Genomic DNA, 18,472 nt, shown 5'->3' on the forward strand with positions numbered 1-18,472 from the left:
AAACTTTTAAGAATTTGGGATTTTGGTTTTGACCCATTCTTCGATCCATTCGGGATTTTGAGCTCTTGGAGCTTTTGGCTTTTCGGGATTTTAGCTCATTCAGGATTTTGACTTTACGGTATTTTGATTTTCGGGATTGTAATGTTCGGGATTTTGGCGTTTACGTTTTTGCATTTCGGGATTTTGACTTTTGGGAATTTGGCTTCTGACCCATTCTGTATATCAACCCACTTAGAATTTTGTCCCATTCTGATTTTGGCCCCTTTCGGGATTTCGATCTTTCCGAGCTTTGGGTTTTACGGATTTTCGCTTTTGGGGATTTTAACCCATTCGAGATTTTGGCGTTCTGGAGGTTTTTGGAAGTTTGGCTTTCGGGACTTTGACATTCAGAATTTTGGTGTTTAGGGTTTTGGCTTTCAGGATATTGACTTTTGGGAATTTCGCTTTTGTAGGATTTTAACCAATTCGGGATTTTTGCTTTTTAGGATTTTGATCTCAGGGCTTTTCGGGATTTTGGCTCATTCAGGATTTTGACTTTACGGTATTTTGATTTTTGGGATTGTAATGTTCGGGATTTTGACGTTTACGTTTTTGCCTTTCGGGATTTTGACTTTTGGGAATTTGGCTTCTGACCCATTCTGTATATCAACCCACTTAGGATTTTGTCCCATTATGAATTTTGCCCCATTCGGGATTTCGATCTTTCCGAGCTTTGGGTTTTTCGCTTTTGGGGATTTTGACCCATTCGAGATTTCGGCGCTCTGGAGGTTTTTGGAAGTTTGGCTTTCGGGACTTTGACATTCAGAATTTTGGCGTTTAGGATTTTGGCTTTCAGGATATTGACTTTTGGGAATTTCGCTTTTGTAGGATTTTGATCTCAGGGCTTTTGGCTTTTCAGGATTTTGAATCATTCGGAATTTTAGTGTTCAGGATTTAGGCCAGGCTCAATCTGTTCACAACAGGACTAAGACGCTCATTTCTTCAGGTTCAGTTAGGATATCTCCTACGTTGAAAACACCTAATATGAAGCCTTAAAAAGGTTCAAAAGAAAAAGACAAGATATTCCCGATATTCCGAAAAAGTCGAACTCGATAGAGCGTAAAGCGATCTTCAGACTAGAGGTTTAGCCCAGTTCCCGAAGGTCTTTAATTCCTAAATATCAAGCATTTTTTTTAGCTATTTGAGAGCCTAATAGGTTAATTATCTTTAATAATCCAATCCTAAGTTAAATTTTTACAAAAAAATGTGATTGATATGGAATTAGAGCAGTTAAGCCATAAGTCTGTCTGAAGCTCGTATAAGAGTTGCTTCGTTTGGTCGGTAGAAAATGGTCAAAGGGGTCAAAGAGAATATACTTTGCAGAGGATAGAGTATGAGTAGGACGAGTAGGACAATCTATCGCCTATTTTTGTTGAAATATTCTTTTAAAACCAGATAAGTTTTGTATGAGACGTGACATATTTTGATAATCAGTTTAACCCTTTTTATAGACCTTACGTGGACGTGGTACGCCTTGAAATTGTATTAGTTCTCCTATATAAATAACATCATTCATTCATTCATTTTCAACCGGTTATCCCTATTGGAGTTGCGAGCCTAGCCCAGGCTAGTAGCCTAAGGCGTTCTAAGACAATTGTTTGCATAGTTTTTCTGGCAATCCTTCTTCACTCATGCGCTGAATATGATCATACAATCGAAGTCGTGATCTAATAGCACGAAGAAGCAACTCCTAGACTTTTAGCTCCTCACAAACGAGTTCCTCACTCGATCTCAACGAGTGATGTCCTAGCCTAAATCGACCAAAGGTACCTTTTATCAGCAGCTTGTACTCGTATTCTTTCTCTTTCAATCATTCATTACCCATAAAATATTCAGAAAAAAACTTAAAGGCCCTTATGACCAAAACTCTTAACTCTTTCGCGTCACACTTTTATTCAGCAGATGAATTTATATAAAAATTGAGTTTTTTCCTAATGCTTTATGATCAAATATAATAGTTCTGAGAGGAAAAAAAATTTCCATTGCGTGAACTCGGAAAAACCCCGGGTCATATATGACCCTATTGTCCTCAAGGGAAGTGTACATACCATTTTCAAAATCTTTATCACGGGCTTTCTATAAGAGTTTTTTTTTGCTTGAAGTTATTAATTTGGCCAAAACCATGGCAAACTGGATTGTTTTGATGAACACTGTACTCCTTATGTTCAAGGAATCTTCCTGGTAATCCCTTGAACAGTCACTGTCACAATATTTTGAATGGTATATGGCAGAAAAAAAACATTCATTCATTTTCAACCGCTTATCCCTATTGGGGTCGCGGGCCCATGACATCCAATCTAGCAGCCCACGCCTGTCGGTCCTCCGCCACTTCAGGAAGATGTTCGGGTTCGATCCCGAGGCGTTCCAAGGCAAGATTCTGAATTTGATTCAGCCACCTTGTCCTAGGTCTGCCTCGAGGCCGAGGTCTCCTCACAATGGCTTGCATAGCTTTTCTGGGGAATCTTGCAGAAAAAAAAAAAAAACTTATCCACATAATTATTCACACACAATACAATTGCACAATATGGGACGCTTGCAGAATACTCTAAAATATTGCAAAATATGTTATAATTCATCAGATATAAGATGAAATGTCCAGGAGCAAGATGTCCCACCTGCATTTCACAAAGAAAAACAATGTCCCAACTACATTTCGCTATAGCTTTGGGACGAAAACACTGTTACCCTTGGGGACAATAGAGTCATATATGACCCGGAAAATTCTACACGCTTTTCTGGAAAATTGAGAGTAGTTTATTATATCAAAATATGCAATGTACAATCTTTGGATATTCTATTTTGTGTTTCTAAAGAACTTTTTGTTGAAAAAAATAAATAATTATAAAAAAATTTGAAAAAGAAAAGTCATTTCACAAAGTTCGAAATTAGTAATTTTTGATCTAAAATATTTTCTTTTCCTGAATATCTGGAGTCTTGAGAAAATTAGCCAAGAATCTTACATCCTTCTATTATGATGTCATGCACAAACCGATAGATTTCAATTAATGTAAATAGTCAAAAAAAAATTGTTTTTCCCCCGGGTCATATATGACCCTAATGACGCGAAAGAGTTAAAAGAAGTTTGTTTGAGTAAATGTATCGTTTCCTCAAAATGAAACTGTCCTAAGTGCATTTAATTTGTATCAGCATTTGTTGCTAATGTCGCATCACGAAGCGTCGTTTGCTACGATTGAATATACCGCAGATACAAAGAAAATGCGGTTAGAACAGTTTCATTTTGAGGAGACGGTATATGTTAGGGTTTCTAGTTACACTTAAAATTCTATCACCTGTATACGTATAATATGTATAATGGTGTACAGTATTGTCAAAAATCTTGACAAGGAATGCCCTTAGCGTTTAAGAAGTTTCAGCAGAGAAAATTTGAGTATGACCGAAAAGGCGTTTCTCTATTGCAGATAACGTTCTTCTTCCGAGTCCCAATGCAATTCTTCAGCCACAGAATCCCAATGTGACCAATGCCAACGATGTGGCCACATCGGCAGCAGCTGCTACAAGAGCGGACAGTAAGGTAGGTTCGACGTGGACGAACACGGGCAGTATAAACCTCGATCTGGACAATCTTCTGGTGTCCAAGAAGGGTCGTGGGGAGGCTGCACCGTCAATGAATCAGCTCAAGAGTCAGAGTCCTGTAAAGGCAGCCCCTCAGTCACCGAGTGGGAATTTCCTGGCGGGCAATCTCATGAGTCCTACCCAGAAGATTCCTCCAGCCAACATTCCAGTTTTTGGGGCATCCCCAGCCTTTTCCGCGCAACCTACTAAGGCCGCCTTTGCGAATCCCAATCAATTCAACGCCTTTCAATGATACAGAGTTAAGTAATGCAATTTCTTTCTCTTCCTTCTATCATCAAAATTTTTTATTTGGTTTTTTTTTGCTCTTGAACCCATCTTTTATTTTTTCCTCTCTGAAACTAATAGCACCGCCCCATTCTTTTTGTGATTTATACTTCTTTTCCTGGTGATTGGGTAATATTTTTTCCTATAGAATTTATCGTTAATGCAATTCAATTATTCTGCCACTGTACATTTACTAAAAAAAGAAAATGATTTAAAAAAAAGGTGAAGAGAAAATTCAATTGATATTTTCTCTTCAAAATTTATGAAACACAAAATTCACAGTATTTTCTTCCCTTTTATTTTGTGTTTCATTTGCGCAATAACTAAAATAGTAATTCCTCCTTAAGTCCCATGTTCTGTTGTTGATGTTTTTCAATGATTTATTAATTTTTTTTCTTAAATGAATTATAAATATTAGAAGATTGAAACATGGGAAAATTTAATTCTCGCCTGTAATAATTATGTTTAGTAATGAAAAAAAATTAAAAGAAATGCAATTCAATGGAGAGAGAAATATTTGTATAATTAGGGATATTGGGTTTTTAAGCATTATCATTGATATATGTTGAAAAACAAAAAAATAATAGTGTAATTTTCATTGTAAAATTTCCCCGCCCCCCTATTAAAGAAGAATGATAGTCCCCGTTGTTTTGTGTATCAATGGACAAAGAAAATTGATAATTGAAAAAAAATGTTATGGAGAAATGAACGGAAAAAAAGAGATATCAAGTAAATTAAAAAACGCTTCCTTTTATCAAAAGTGAGAAACATCATCAAATGAAGTGAATTAACTAGAAAAAAAACGTGTAAAATTGGTAGAGTAAAAGAGAACAAATCAATTAATCTATTTATTCGTGTGGGATGTGACTGAATCGTTCGTTTAACCCCCATTCAGTATCATTTTAGTAATATTTTTTTTCTTTTCTATAGTTATCAACAAATTAATTCTAAATTTAAAGGAGATAAATTTAATTCAAAAAATAAAATAAAAATTAAAGAATAAAGAAAGTATTTCCCGAAGAGAAAACAGAAATCCCACTTTAGAATAGATAGTCGAAAGAAGAGAATATTTCCAAAATAAATTGTAAATGAAAATAGTGAGAAAGGTGTTTTATATCAAAGATTAAAAAAAAAGAAACAATAATTTAAAAAAAAAATGAAACAGGCATTTATCATTTCCACATTAGCAATATGTAGGAAAGTATTTTGAAAGAAGATTCAAAAGAATTACAAATTTTCAATCAGAATATTATATTGTAAATAAACTTTAAAAAAAAGAGGTACTAGTGTAAAATTTAAGAGCTCTTTGCAGTTTGTCTTTGATTTCAATTTTTGATGGACCTAAAAGAATTAATATTTTACAAAATTATAGAAATCATTTTTAAAATCTAGATAGCGCGTTGTACGGTTATTAAAAACGTTTCAGTGGAATTTTTGGTCTAAGGGGTTGTAGCAGATAGTGGACGGAAAAATAGACCTTTCTTATTTTTTTTCTCTTTAATTCTTCAGTGCGTTTCGAAGATAGTTGTCCTCTTCATGATGTTTTGAATGTGGAGGAAAAATCACGTACGGGTGGGAAAATCTGCTGCTGCACTGCACTTGGACTTTTTCACAATTCTTCACTCTGAAGTTCACTATCCAATGGACTGGCACAGATTCTGTGTCAGTCAGCTGTGTAACAGCAGATTTTCCCCCTGTACGTGATTTTTCCTCCACATTCGAAATCTGATGAAGAGGACATCCATCCTCGAAAGGCACTGAAGAATTAAAAACGGTTATTAAAAACGGTGAGGAATCCAAGTCCTGTACTCTAAAAATTAGTTGTGCATTGTTAAGAAAATATTTAGTGCTCTGAAATGGAGAAAAGAACGTTTTCACGAATTCAGTTTTCCGATCCTTTCCAATTACTATTTTTGCGTTTACCGGATCAAAACCGATTTATACTGATAGTAGATCTCTACCAAATTTCCTAAAATCAGTAAGTATATAATACAATTAAATTCCAGATAAAAATTAACGATTCATAACCGTTTAGTACCGATTTCTACCCTATTGAAAACAATTCAAATTTAATGTGGATTCCTAGAGCTTTCTAAACAATCCATATTTGCCTAAATCGGTAGAGCGGTCTAGCGCTGACTAGCCTTTGATTTTGAAAAGCAGGTTATATGAATAATTCAAGGACATTTTTGTCTCCTAAACCTAATGGAAAAATCGCATAATGCGTTTTCGTGCAATGCTAAAAACAATATTTTCAAGCCCTACGGCTTAACTTCTCTAAATTCTTATGAGGTTGCTTAAGATAAATGGTCCTAGATTCTTAAAGGAAACTAATAAAATTATTTACTATTCAGGATTTTGAGACCTTCAGGAACTGTACTAAACTTTTAGTATAAAGACCGTAAAACGGTCTTCGGACTAGAGGTTTAGCCCAGTTCCCGTAGGTCTCAAAATCCTAAATATCGTTCAATGTAATTGCATTTAGAGAGCCTAATAGATCATTTGTCCCTAATAATTCAATCCTAAGTTTTTTTTCCAAAGAATTTTCTGACAAGAAATTAGAGCAGTTAATCCATTTGGCTAAGCCTTAGGTCTGAAGCCCGTATAAGGGTCCCAATAGACTCAGGTTAATCCTCGAAAATATATAACCTGTAAAATTTTGCAGTAAAGGATTGGGTAAATGTAACTTTTGCAACTCTAATCGATGATCCTAAATTTAAGAATATATAAGATCCTGGGAACTTAAATTGGACGTGAATTCCCGAGGCATTTAAGTTTAGAAGCTCTGAGCGAAAACATTGGGCTAGAATCCCTAGCTCTTTCTAGTTAAGAGATCGGGAACTTAAGTTTAGCATTGGCTGGAAAATAAAAAAATGACTACAGATTTGAAAATTGCAAATAAAACTAAATGATCAAGGATTTAGAATTAGAGCATTGGCATTCATTGGATGGGATTTGAAATTAAATTCCTGGGTGTTTCTGTTTAAGAATTTTCCATTTTTCTGTGTGTTGGGATAAATCTTTGTTGTCTAATTTTACAGGCTATATATTCTCGAGAATCAGCCTGAATCTATTCGGACTCTAATACGGTTTTCAAACCTAAGGCTTATGCAAGCTTCAGCTTAGCCATAAGGCTTAACTTCTCTAATTTCTTATTAGTCGAAAATTTTTGGAAAATTTTGCCTTACAAATGTACTATTAGGGGGAATTAATCTATTTGATTCAGAAAAACAGAGTAAATTGGTTGCTGTTTAGGATTTTGAGACCTTCGAAAACTAGGCTAAACCTCTAGTCTGAAGACGTTCTTAGGCTAATGAGTCGTTCTTTTGAATTTTTCTTTGGAAAATTTTGACTCAGACTTGAATTTCTAAATTTTCTAAATACTAGAGATCTATTACATACTGAAAAATTAATAATTGCATGTTGTTTAGGGTTTTGCGAACTCCAGGAACTGGGTTAAAGGTTAAGCCTCTAGTCTGAATACCGTTTAAAGGTAGAAAAAGGTTGGAAAACATATTGAACAGTTAGAAATATTATGAATGCCAGCTTAAAATTAAAAGGGACATAATGGGCTCATTTTTGAGGGATTCTCGAACTCATGACTTAAGCGGTCTTCAGAGGTTCAACCCAACTCACGAAGATTTCGAAATCCTAAATAGCAACCAATTTTATTGATTTATCAGATTCTAATAGATTATCTGCCCTTAATCGAATCCTAATTTTTTTTTCAAAAAAATCTTGACTGATATGGACTTACAAATTTCGAGCAATAATAGCTAGGCCTTAAGTCTGAAGCCCGTTATTATATGCTATTTCCAAAAGTTCTTTCGGTTCTTTCACATCATTTACCGTTTACCGGTTCACAACCGATTTCAACCGGTTTATAAATCACTCAAATGATCGTCAAAAATAGCGGAAGTGTAATTCAATCGATTTTCCTGAAAAATATTGCTTGCCGGTTCATTATAGGTTCATAGTCGATCGGAACCGATTTAGAATTGCCGAAAAGTTCAAGACCTTTTCAAAAAGACCAAAATTTACCCCAATCGGTTGAGAAATAATGCTCTAGAACTTATTTAACCTTTTTGGGACGGACAGTCTAATAGTGACGCCAAAAAAATTCGAATCTTCAGATTTCCAAATTCTATCAAAAAAATATGACCCCATAATATAAAAATAATTTGAGTATGCAGATGAAAAAAAAATCGTTGGATTTCAAACAGTTTGATGCCCGAATTTTACTCTAATTCGGGTGACATTTCGGTCCCAAATGCCCGAATTTGAGAGAGTAATGTATTTCATTGGAGTTTTCGCCTAATTAAACAATTTTCAATGCAAAATTGTGAAGGTTTCCAAATAATTGAATGCTCCCCTTTCAATTTTCAATTTTATTCAAAATAGTTTTTTTTAATTCTGTAAAAATTTTAAGGATCGATTAATCTTGCGTTTGGATCTAATATTGTTAACAAACTATTCATTATTTGAAAAAGTTGAAGTTAATTATTTTTAAATAAAATTGAAATATGTTTTCTATTTTTTTAAATTTTGTTAAGCTTTCTTTACTAAAAAAAAAGGATTTTTTTGTTCAAACGATTTAAAAATATTTTAATTGGACACTTTTCTCTAAAAAGTCTTTCTAAAGCATTGTGTATGGTAAATGTGCCAAATTTCGGCATAGTTGCATGCAAGCGCCAAAGTCTTAAGTCTCAAATGTAATGTTTTTAATGCAAATTTTATATTTTTATTACTTCTTTTTAAGAAGTGTCGCTTGCAACCTCATAGACAGTTTATTGTTTTTATTTACTCTAAAATCATTCTTAATGCATTTTAAAATAAATAATAATGTAAACGGCATTGGTGGCCTATTCTGGCCACCTTCATTCTCATAGTTCCTTGCCCTTCGGGAATTCTTCCAATGCCTTTTTCAGTTCATCTTCCTCATCGAAGCGATATTTTTTGTTCTTTTTTTTGCATTGCATAATCTCTAAAGTATGCAAAAACTAAAAATTCATGGAAATTCGAGGAACAAAAAAGGTGGCCGGAATTGCAAGCTGGATGGAATTTAGCATACTTACCCTAAGTTTTGACGAGAATTATTTCTATTCAATTCAATTCAATAGAGTTACCTGTAACCTCAATAGCGAGAGAAGCAGCAAATGATGGGTTTGCCCGTCGACTGCGTTAACAATTGTCAAATACGTCGCTTACTCTTTTTTTCTAATTTTTCCAAAAATTGAAATCAAAAACATTCTGAACTGAGCAATTTTTCTTGTCTGGGAGCTCATCAAACGACGATAAATCAATTTAAAAAAAAATCTATAAAACTCTTTAAATGACGAAAAAGTAAATAAATAGCAGGGAAAATAAAATCAAGACACAATAATAAAAGTCGTTATGCGAAATCTTGTTGTCTGAGTTTTGTGCCTTAAAAAAAACAAAGAAATAATCAAGAGAGGACAACTTTGAAGGATATCCCAAAAAAAATATTAATATAGCGAAAATTTCAAATTTCTTGTCATGTTTTCTCTGTGGACAAAGTGAGAATAAAAAATGGAATGGATTAAGAAGAAAAAAGCACAAGTGTAAAAAGAAAATAAACTTGAATGGATATATTCTGACATGATACTAAATACATTTTCTTTTTCCATTTGATTTTTTCCAAGAGAAAAAAAATTGTTTATGCCTCCTCCTTGTTCTTCTTCTTCTTCTTTTTCTTCTTGGGCGGCTCTGCAGATTCCTCCTCGCCATTGTCCATCGTGGTGTCCTGACCATTCTCACTCTTCATGGAGACGTCTCCGTTCTCGGCAGCTGCACGCTTCTTCTTTTTCTTTTTCTTCTTCTCGGCCTTTTGGAGCTCATCATTGAGGGCCATGGCTTCCTCCATGACTTCAGTGTTCTTCCGGGGAGGCTCTCCGGACTCGTAGAACTTCAGGCGGTCCTCAACTTGCTGCTTCAGGGCGTCCCCGAAGACATTTGAAGGAGCTTCGGTGAAGCAATCAATTCTCGAGGCGATTGCGCATTTATTGGCCAGGAATCGTGAGATTCTGCCCTTGTTCTTCACGCCAGCCCGACCGATGTAGGTCGAGTGGTAGAGAAGACCGTACTTGGGAGTGTTAGTGCGTGTCTTGAGGGCTCTGAAGAGAGCTTTCTCAGCTCCAAGGATCTGAACTGTCGAAGCTGGATATTTGGCGAGATTTGTGAGACTGCCAGCCTTGGAAATGAGCCTAGCACCAACCTGATCGCCAATCAGGGATTGCAAATTAGGCGCAACATTGCCCATTTTCGAATGCAGATACTCAGCCAGTTGCTTCCGGTAATCAGAAAGCCTGACTACCCTTCCGGCAAACATTTGGATATTCATCAAATCCACCACGGATATATCCATTCCCATCGACATTTTCGAGGCATCAACAATGGCTTGAGCCTTCTCCGTGTCCATCAGGATCTCCTCTAGCTCTGCCACGGATTCCTGCGTCAGACTCTTCCGATCCTTGATATACTGCGCAACTTTTGCATACATATGGTTATCAGGGACAATTTTCACAAGTTCCGGGAAGTGATATGAGTACCATTCCCTAATCCTCATGCTGAATGTATTGATATCCTTGTCCAGAAGATCCAGCAGAGCAATCGATTGGATGATCATGTTATCCGATCGATGGACATTAAACTTAACTTTAGCCCTTGAGTAGCTATGCCCCAGTCCCAACTGAGCCACACCTGCACTTTTGGGTGTAAATCCCTTCACCATGCTGGCAAAGTGCATACGGATCCCTCTCAAGATCTCCGGAACTGCCCCCGTGTGACTACACTGAATTCCCAGTGCTTCAACAATTGCAGCACCAATTTTGCTATCTGCCACCCCCAATGTGACCTTTTTCTTCTTCACCGGTAGAGCAGTGTCCAGGAAAACTGCCAAATCCTGTGGCAGAATTCCCTCAGACACAGCATTGGCATTCTCAAGGGCAGACACGGCGGTCTTAAAGGGAGAGAAACTTACCAGTTTCACAATGGCATTGAAGCGACTGAGATCCGTCACGGATGCCTCCACCTGGGGCAGAAGCATCGACACTTCCTCGAATTCATTCACAGAAAACAGCCCAAAGCCCGCTGCGTGCTCGTAAAGCACAAACAATTTCGCCTGCAATTTGAGGTTAGGTTCAATTATTATTTTTCAACATTTTCATCAATATTACACCAAGTCTTGCAATTTTACACATTTAAACACATAAAGAACTCTTTTTCCAATTATTTTTGACAAAATTTCCAACAATTTGATAATAAATAGAAGCAAAATAAGCGAAAATCCCTGAAGCACATTCAGGAAGTAAATATTGCAAGACTTTTTAAAATTCTCAAGAAAACCATGCAAGACTCGCATATATAGATATTCTAGGAATACTAAGGAGCAAGATACTAACCATTTTGTGCACTAAATGGCTCAATTAACAACGAAAAACTGTATTTTCCGGGACAACACGTGGGATGTTTATAAAACTTTGATGACAAGCGTACTTAACCCAATAAAAATTGTTTCAACCGATATGGAAATGTCTAAGGAGGATCTATGGAAAATTCCTCAGACACATTTTATAAAAAAGACCCCAAACAAATCCATTATTTTGCAAATTTACTTTACAACATAGTTATATTAGAAAATAAATAAAGAATATAAAAATGAAAAGTTAAAATTTAGAGAGAAATTTATACCATGGCTATGAATAGGCCTTTTTTAAAATAACAATGATGGTTTTGGTTTTCAAACAGCATGCACTGAGAAGAATAATTTTCAATGGACTGTTATGTTGCATAATTACTGGAACTACAAAAAAAAAACAGGGGCCTCTCGACATTTCATTTTTCCATACGTTTTTGCATAGAGGCACTGAAGATTATTGGCAAGTTTTTTCCTAAAGAGAATTGACTTATCAGTCTGATATATTTCGAAATCGTGTATTAAAAGTTATCTAAAAATACATGCTCGCCGAAATAATCCAAGAACGACGGGACGTCCACGAAACGATTTTTAGCACACATGATTTTCGTAATCTATGAGTGTCGAAACGTGTACATCCAAAATTTGGGCCCGATCTCACGAGGTCGGATTTCACCGAACCGTCGGAAAATTTTAAACTTAAATATTAATGGCTCCGACATACCTTTTAGATCGGTAAAATTTCACGTGAGCGAAATTCGCATCCCTTTCTTTCTCAAATGTTCTGCATATCGATGTTTCATTCTTTCCCTCTCAAAATTCGATTGAACTAAATTTAATTTGATGTGACGTTCAAAAGAAAAAGAAGAGTCCAAAAGACTGGGATAGACATATGCAAAATGTTTGAGAAAGAAAGGGATGTGAATTTCAATCCCATGAAATTTTCCCGATCTAAAAGGTGTGCTAGCGTCATAAAAATTCAAATTCAAGGGGGAGGTATTTGGGTGAAAATGTGTACACCACTTCTAGGCACTTCCAATATTTGTATGAAAGAGGCCTTCGCACTTCCAAAACTTGGCAACACTCTCGAAAATGTTGCAATACTTCCAGCACTTCCTGCACTTCATACACTCCTCATACTTAGAAATTATTTTTTTTAATCTGATGAAAAATCTAATTAGGACAACTTATAAAAAATCTGAAGATTTTTAAGATTTTATTTAATAAACCCCTAAAATGTTTTTTTAATGGAAGTCCATCGCTTAGACCTTTCCAAAATTAGTCTAACTCTAACATTAATATCTTACAAATGCACCTTTTCGTTCTTTATTTTGTATAAGTCCTCAAAATCACAAATGGAGTTTTTTGAAGACTACATTTGCCATTGCAGAGATGTAAGACACTAGAACAGAGATGTGCAAGAACCGTTGAAACCGAACAAACGTCAAAATAAGTTGGTTCTGGTGGCGCTTTGACCATTGACGTACATGTTTCATTTGACGTTTATTCGATTTCAACGGTTCTTGCACGCCTCTGCACTAAAATCTTTCCAGTATATGCAAAAAGGTAAACAAACAAATGATGGAAGTAACCTATGGGATACCCCTTAACGATATTCGCGATAAAGTCCCACGAATGTATACAATCATCTAGTACATACATATTTAAGATAAATTAGAAAAAAATATATCAAATTGATTTAACCCTATACTAACGGGTAAGACCGCCTCCAGGCGGTCTTTACAAAAAACACATTTACAGCGACAATAAAGGTTTTATTTATTTAAAAGTGCTATAGTGCCCTCGGTAATAGTCTTACAAGCATCTCTTGAAAGTTTGAACTCATTTTAACTCTTCGTTTGGTTGCTATTCTCAGTTTTGTGTGACAGGTCAGAGAAAAAGCAACAAAAAATATTTGTGCAAAAAAACTCATTTCCAATTTCCATAAAAATACCGATTTAAAGTTATCTGACTAAAATAAATTTATTTTTTACTGAAAGATATGTCATTCTACTTTGTATATTTTATTTAAAAAAAATTGAAAAAAAGTAAAAATGAGAATTTAAAAGCAAAAAGAATTAAAAAAAATTATATTTTCTCTCCTAGCGCCTAAACTAAAAGAGATAATGAAGAATGGATGGTTTTTTCGACTTTATTGGATCATAATTATCCTAGAAAACACTTTTTTACAACTTTTTTCCGCGTATTAAAGAAAACACCGTTAGAGGGTTAAAGTCAACTGCAAATAGCTATGTTATTATTTGCGAGACACTACATGAATTGGAAATTCCTGTAAAAATTAAGGAAAATTATTATTCAACTGAATATTTTCTCGGAAAAATTACAACACAAGTTAAAATATTATAAATTTGAGCATATCGTCGGTTGCCTCAGCAACTGTGCTAACTGCATTTGCTTTGTGTCAGCATTCGTTGTAAGCAACGCATCGCTGCGCGGCGTTTGCAATGAATGCAAACACAAAGCAGATGCAGTTAGCACAGTAGCTGAGGCAACCGACGATATTTGCTCAATTTTATTGTCATAAAAAAAACATCAAAATTTCAACAAACATGTTCAAATTATACTACCTCTTGAATTAAAACTCTCAACTAAAAGTAACATAATCTGAAAAATACGGAATTAGACGGAAAAAATTTTATATTCGAGCATTCCCACTTCCAAGCACTTCGTTTTCAGCTGTACACCACTTCCAACCTAATATCTCCCCCTTATTCAAATTAGTATTGGAGTTCGCGTATCCTCTACAAATTTTAATTTTGCAATTCTTTAGGGATTTTTTGGATTTTCTGTTTAAATATCTCGATAAAACATTCCATATACAGTAGACCAGAGGTGTGCAAGAAACCGTTGAAACCGAATTAACGTCAAAATAAGTTTGTTATAGTAGCGTTTTGACCATTGACGTACATATTTCATTTGACGTTAATTCGGTTTCAACGGTTTCTTGCACACCTCTGCAGTAGACTCTCACTCAATCGGCTCTTTATCAATCGGGCGACCAATTTTGTTGACAATTTTCACGTTTAATTATGAAGCTAATTCGCTATAGTTCTTCCTATTTTATTGTGATTCTTTATAATTGAGCGCCTTTTGTGGAATTTACAAAGGTTTTGACGCCCAAATCTATCGATAAACCGGATGACATTTTGCCCCAAATGTCTATTTGAGAGAGAGTCTACTGTAAATATTTTTTCTCAGTGTTTTGTACCCTCCGCGGTCCGTGTCCGTGGTCGACCGAATAGGCTTTTTGCTACCCAAGACACAAACCTTGAAACATTTAATTTCAAAAATAACTGAATTTATTCTCTCCAATATTTTATAATTTACAGAATAAAATCTTCATCTTTGTCATCCTCCTGCTCAGGAGGATCGTAATCCTCGTCATCTGACAAATACTTCTTGCCCTTCTTGTTCTCTTTGTCTTCAGATTCTTCATCGAGCTTCGGAGCCTTGTCGACTGTTGTATTGCTGCGATGATGAAAGACGAAGGAGACATTCTTGGTGACTGCCCAGGAATCCGTGAGGATGTTGTCCGGAAGTCCCTTGGTCGTGGATGAATGGAACCACTGAGAGAGATCTGAGGTACAATCTGACTCTTCTGGAGGAAGTTTCATTTGGATGTTATTGACGCATCTCTTGCATTTGAAGATCCCGTGAGTGTCCGAGAGGGTCTTCTCGTCCAGATTGAAGAGATCTCGAAGGTCGTCTTGGGTGAAGTGCCTCTCTGCATCCTCATTGTTGTCCACAACGGTGGTCGAGAGGGCTTTTTTGTGTGTCTGCCGTTGGAAGATTTTCTCTTCGATGGTTCCCGTGGCCAGGAGGCGATAGATGAAACAGGGTTTCTTCTGTCCATCGCGCCACACTCGAGCCATTGCCTGTTCGTCATTTGCTGGATTCCAGTCGGGATCGAACATCACCAGGCGATTGGCTCCAATTAGATTGAGACCACATCCTCCGGCCTTGGAGCTGAGCATGAAGACAAATTGGTCAGAGTCGCTTCTGTTGAACTCATCGACGACCTTCCCGCGCTTCTTGATGGTCATCGAGCCGTCCAGTCGAACGTAGCCATAACCTCTTTTCCGGCAAAGTTTCTCGAAGACATCCAAGGTTTGCGTGTAATTTGACACGAGGACAACTTTATCGTCGCAGCTCATCTTGATATTGGCCAGCATACAATCCAGCAGCATAAGCTTCCCACTGAGTTCCGGCAGCAATTCCCTGGTACTGTATCCGGGAGGTAGGAACTTTTCGGCATTTTCGAAACCTTCAGCTCTCTCTTGGATTTTCTCATAAATCAGATCCGGATGGTTGCAGAGCTTCTTGAGGGACGTGATACTGGACAGGGCAGTGAGATTGGCTTTCACTTCATCCTTATTGAGCACGGTTTTGCGAATCGAGTCGGATTTGAGGAAGTTTTTGTAGAGATTTACTTGGACTTCTGACAGTCGCACGCAGATGACCATTTCGAACTTTACGGGAAGATACTTGGTCAGGAGCTGGCTGGTACGTCGAATCATGCACTGATTGACGATATTCGTGAGTTCTGTCAGCCTTTCCGTGGCTTTTTTCCGCTCTTCATCCGTAGAATCCGCATTCTGACCACGCAGAATTGGAATCTCATATTGCTTCCGGAACTCAGCTGTACTGCCCAGCATTCCGGGATTGACAAAATGGATCAAACTGAAGTACTCAGTGAGATCATTCTGAATGGGTGTCCCGGACAGAAGCACGCGTCGTTTGGTCTGGAGCCCCATGAGAGATTGGTAAGTCAGATTTTCACAGTTTTTCAGCCTATGTCCTTCATCGCAGAGCACCATGCCCACTTCCGAGGCATTGAGGATGCCACTGTAGATGCGAAAAGTTTCGTAGCTGATGATCAGTACAGGAGTCCCCGATCTTACAGCTTTATTTGCCATAAACTGCTCAAGATTCTTAATAGTTTCCTCCTTGGAGCTATTGTCCACAGCGTAGGCATTTACCCGGCTGCCCAGCCATTTCCCAAATTCCTTGTACCAGTTCTTCACCAAAGAACTCGGACAGACGATGATGGCTTTGTTGATTGTCGGTTTGCACTCTGGACTCTGCCTCAGCAGAGTATAAATCAACGTAATACACTGAAGTGTCTTCCCCAAGCCCATTTCATCTGCCATTATACACCCATAGAAATCCCCCTTGGCTCCAGTTACACAATCATACATGAATTTCACTCCCTCCCGTTGATGAGGACGCAAAATATTCCCCAGAACTGGATCCACCACCACATGTACCAGAATCTTGGATTTATCCACATGAATCTTGTCGTGCTGACTGAGTTCAGGAGGAGTGTACACCACCAAGGCGTTGCAGGCATACGGATCATGAAGAGCTCGCCGGATGATACTCCTCTTCAGCCCTAAGCAGCGATTCCCATGAGAATCTGGCACGTAGTCCGGAATGGGAACCTTAAAGGGACGACTGAGGATCTTGGCTATCAAATCTTCATGCTCAGAGACGGACATCCGAGGCGGAGGAGGCTTCTTTTCAGTCTCATTGCAGCGCCTGGGGCGCTTCAGGGGCTCTGTGAGGGGGCATTTGAAGGTGGCATTGGGGCGCTTGGTGCCTGTTTGACTCGGCGCGAGGCTTTTCCTCTGGAAATAGTTAAAGATGAGGAATTAGGGAAAATTTGAGGAAAATCCAAGGTTATTTACCATTTTCCCGCGAAACAACAAAAACACCGAAGAAAACACTGTCCCAGTAGGCAATGTGAGACAATTCTTACTGACAAACCACTTATTTGAAGCGATTTAGTACCGAATATTTCCAATTATTCTTGTTTTTGGTCAGAGAACCAGATTCGTTTCGTGAACAAAGGACATTGGGCAAAAATGTATGGGGTCTATGTAGCGACCACAGATGAGACTAGGCGCATTTTATAGATAATGGTGTAGAATGTAAAACTGCAGACTCCAGTCCTTGTAAAAACGCCTTTATCCTTTCGAAAAAATACTACTTTGACATCGAATTACTCAACACCAGATAAAGGGATCTTCATGAAATTCTGTATGGAGTCAGTGTGTGATTTAATCTATTTATCCATGGATACTACCCCCTCTCCCCACCCTTTCTTCCAGTAGCCCCCATACAAAATGTGGATTTTTTTCATTTTAACTTTCCTCTGAGAAGAAATAGAAAGCTGAAACTTGGTATAGGATCGAGGTTTATTAAAGGTTCCTTAATAATGTATATAGGCTCCTTCTTGTAGCCCCCATACAAAATAATGACTTTTTCCACTATAACTCCTCTGTGAAAAGAAGTAGAAATCACAAACTTGGCATAGGTTCAATTGTAATGGAAGGTACTTTAATCATGTATGTATATATACGTTTCCCCCCACCACTCATTCCAGCAGTCCCCATACAAAATGAGGACTTTTTCTACTATTATTCCTCTCTGAGAAAAGATAGAAAGCCGAAACTCGACATGGGAACAATGTTTATGAAAGGCTATTCAGTGATATAAAATCTGGGTTCGAATACAAAGAAAATAAATAAATAAATCACAGTTAGAAAAATAAGTCAAAATATATTCTGATTCTACTGAAATCGATGAATACAATGAGGGTATATTTCTCTCTATAAACACATTAAAAGTGTCAGACGTACATATTACATGATTATTAAAATCGGTTAAATAGATTCAAAACTTAACACATTTCTTGTTAATTGTAAACTTTGATAACCTGGTGTGCCCCTTGCAGTCAACTTATGAACTTAGCCATACCGTCATTTTGTAGGATTTTTCGAGACCTTTCGATTGAGTATTCATTGATTAAATTCGGTTGATAAATCTCTGAGATATAAGGTATCAAGTTTTGAGTTTGAATCCTTATGCTTCAATGTCCTCATACGCACGTTATGGATTGTAAAGCTATATGCTTTTATGTCCATTTTAAGAATATTCAATCATTTAAAATATATTTTATGTTACAATTTATTCTTTCTCTTGAAAAAAAAAAGACAGTATAAATGCGCAAATTTCGTATTAGAGATTATTTTTCTTCTACGAAAATAGTTTTTTTTTGCTCTAGAACTATTCTCCCATGGTTTAGAACTTTGGTCCCGGAACAAAAGTTGTTACCTA

At 36.9% G+C, this 18,472-nt stretch overlaps 2 protein-coding genes across 2 annotated transcripts; both read right to left on the reverse strand.

Annotated features, from left to right (window-relative positions):
* Positions 1-9,480: 9,480 nt before the first annotated feature.
* LOC129799564 (nucleolar protein 56) lies at positions 9,481-11,433 on the reverse strand. The gene is made up of 2 exons (XM_055843584.1): positions 11,319-11,433; positions 9,481-11,038 (listed from the first exon to the last, which is right to left on the reverse strand). Exons 1-2 carry the CDS (start codon positions 11,319-11,321, stop codon positions 9,575-9,577), a joined length of 1,467 nt encoding a protein of 488 aa, XP_055699559.1. The 5' UTR covers positions 11,322-11,433; the 3' UTR covers positions 9,481-9,574.
* Positions 11,434-14,634: 3,201 nt separating this feature from the next.
* On the reverse strand, positions 14,635-17,106 carry LOC129799553 (DNA repair and recombination protein RAD54-like). Its single transcript, XM_055843567.1, has 2 exons — positions 17,041-17,106; positions 14,635-16,980 (listed from the first exon to the last, which is right to left on the reverse strand). The coding sequence occupies exons 1-2, from the start codon at positions 17,041-17,043 to the stop codon at positions 14,677-14,679; spliced, it is 2,307 nt and encodes a 768-aa protein (XP_055699542.1). The 5' UTR covers positions 17,044-17,106; the 3' UTR covers positions 14,635-14,676.
* Positions 17,107-18,472: the final 1,366 nt, after the last annotated feature.

This window comes from Phlebotomus papatasi, chromosome 1 (genome assembly GCF_024763615.1).
Source record: "Phlebotomus papatasi isolate M1 chromosome 1, Ppap_2.1, whole genome shotgun sequence".
Classification (NCBI taxonomy): domain Eukaryota; kingdom Metazoa; phylum Arthropoda; class Insecta; order Diptera; family Psychodidae; genus Phlebotomus; species Phlebotomus papatasi.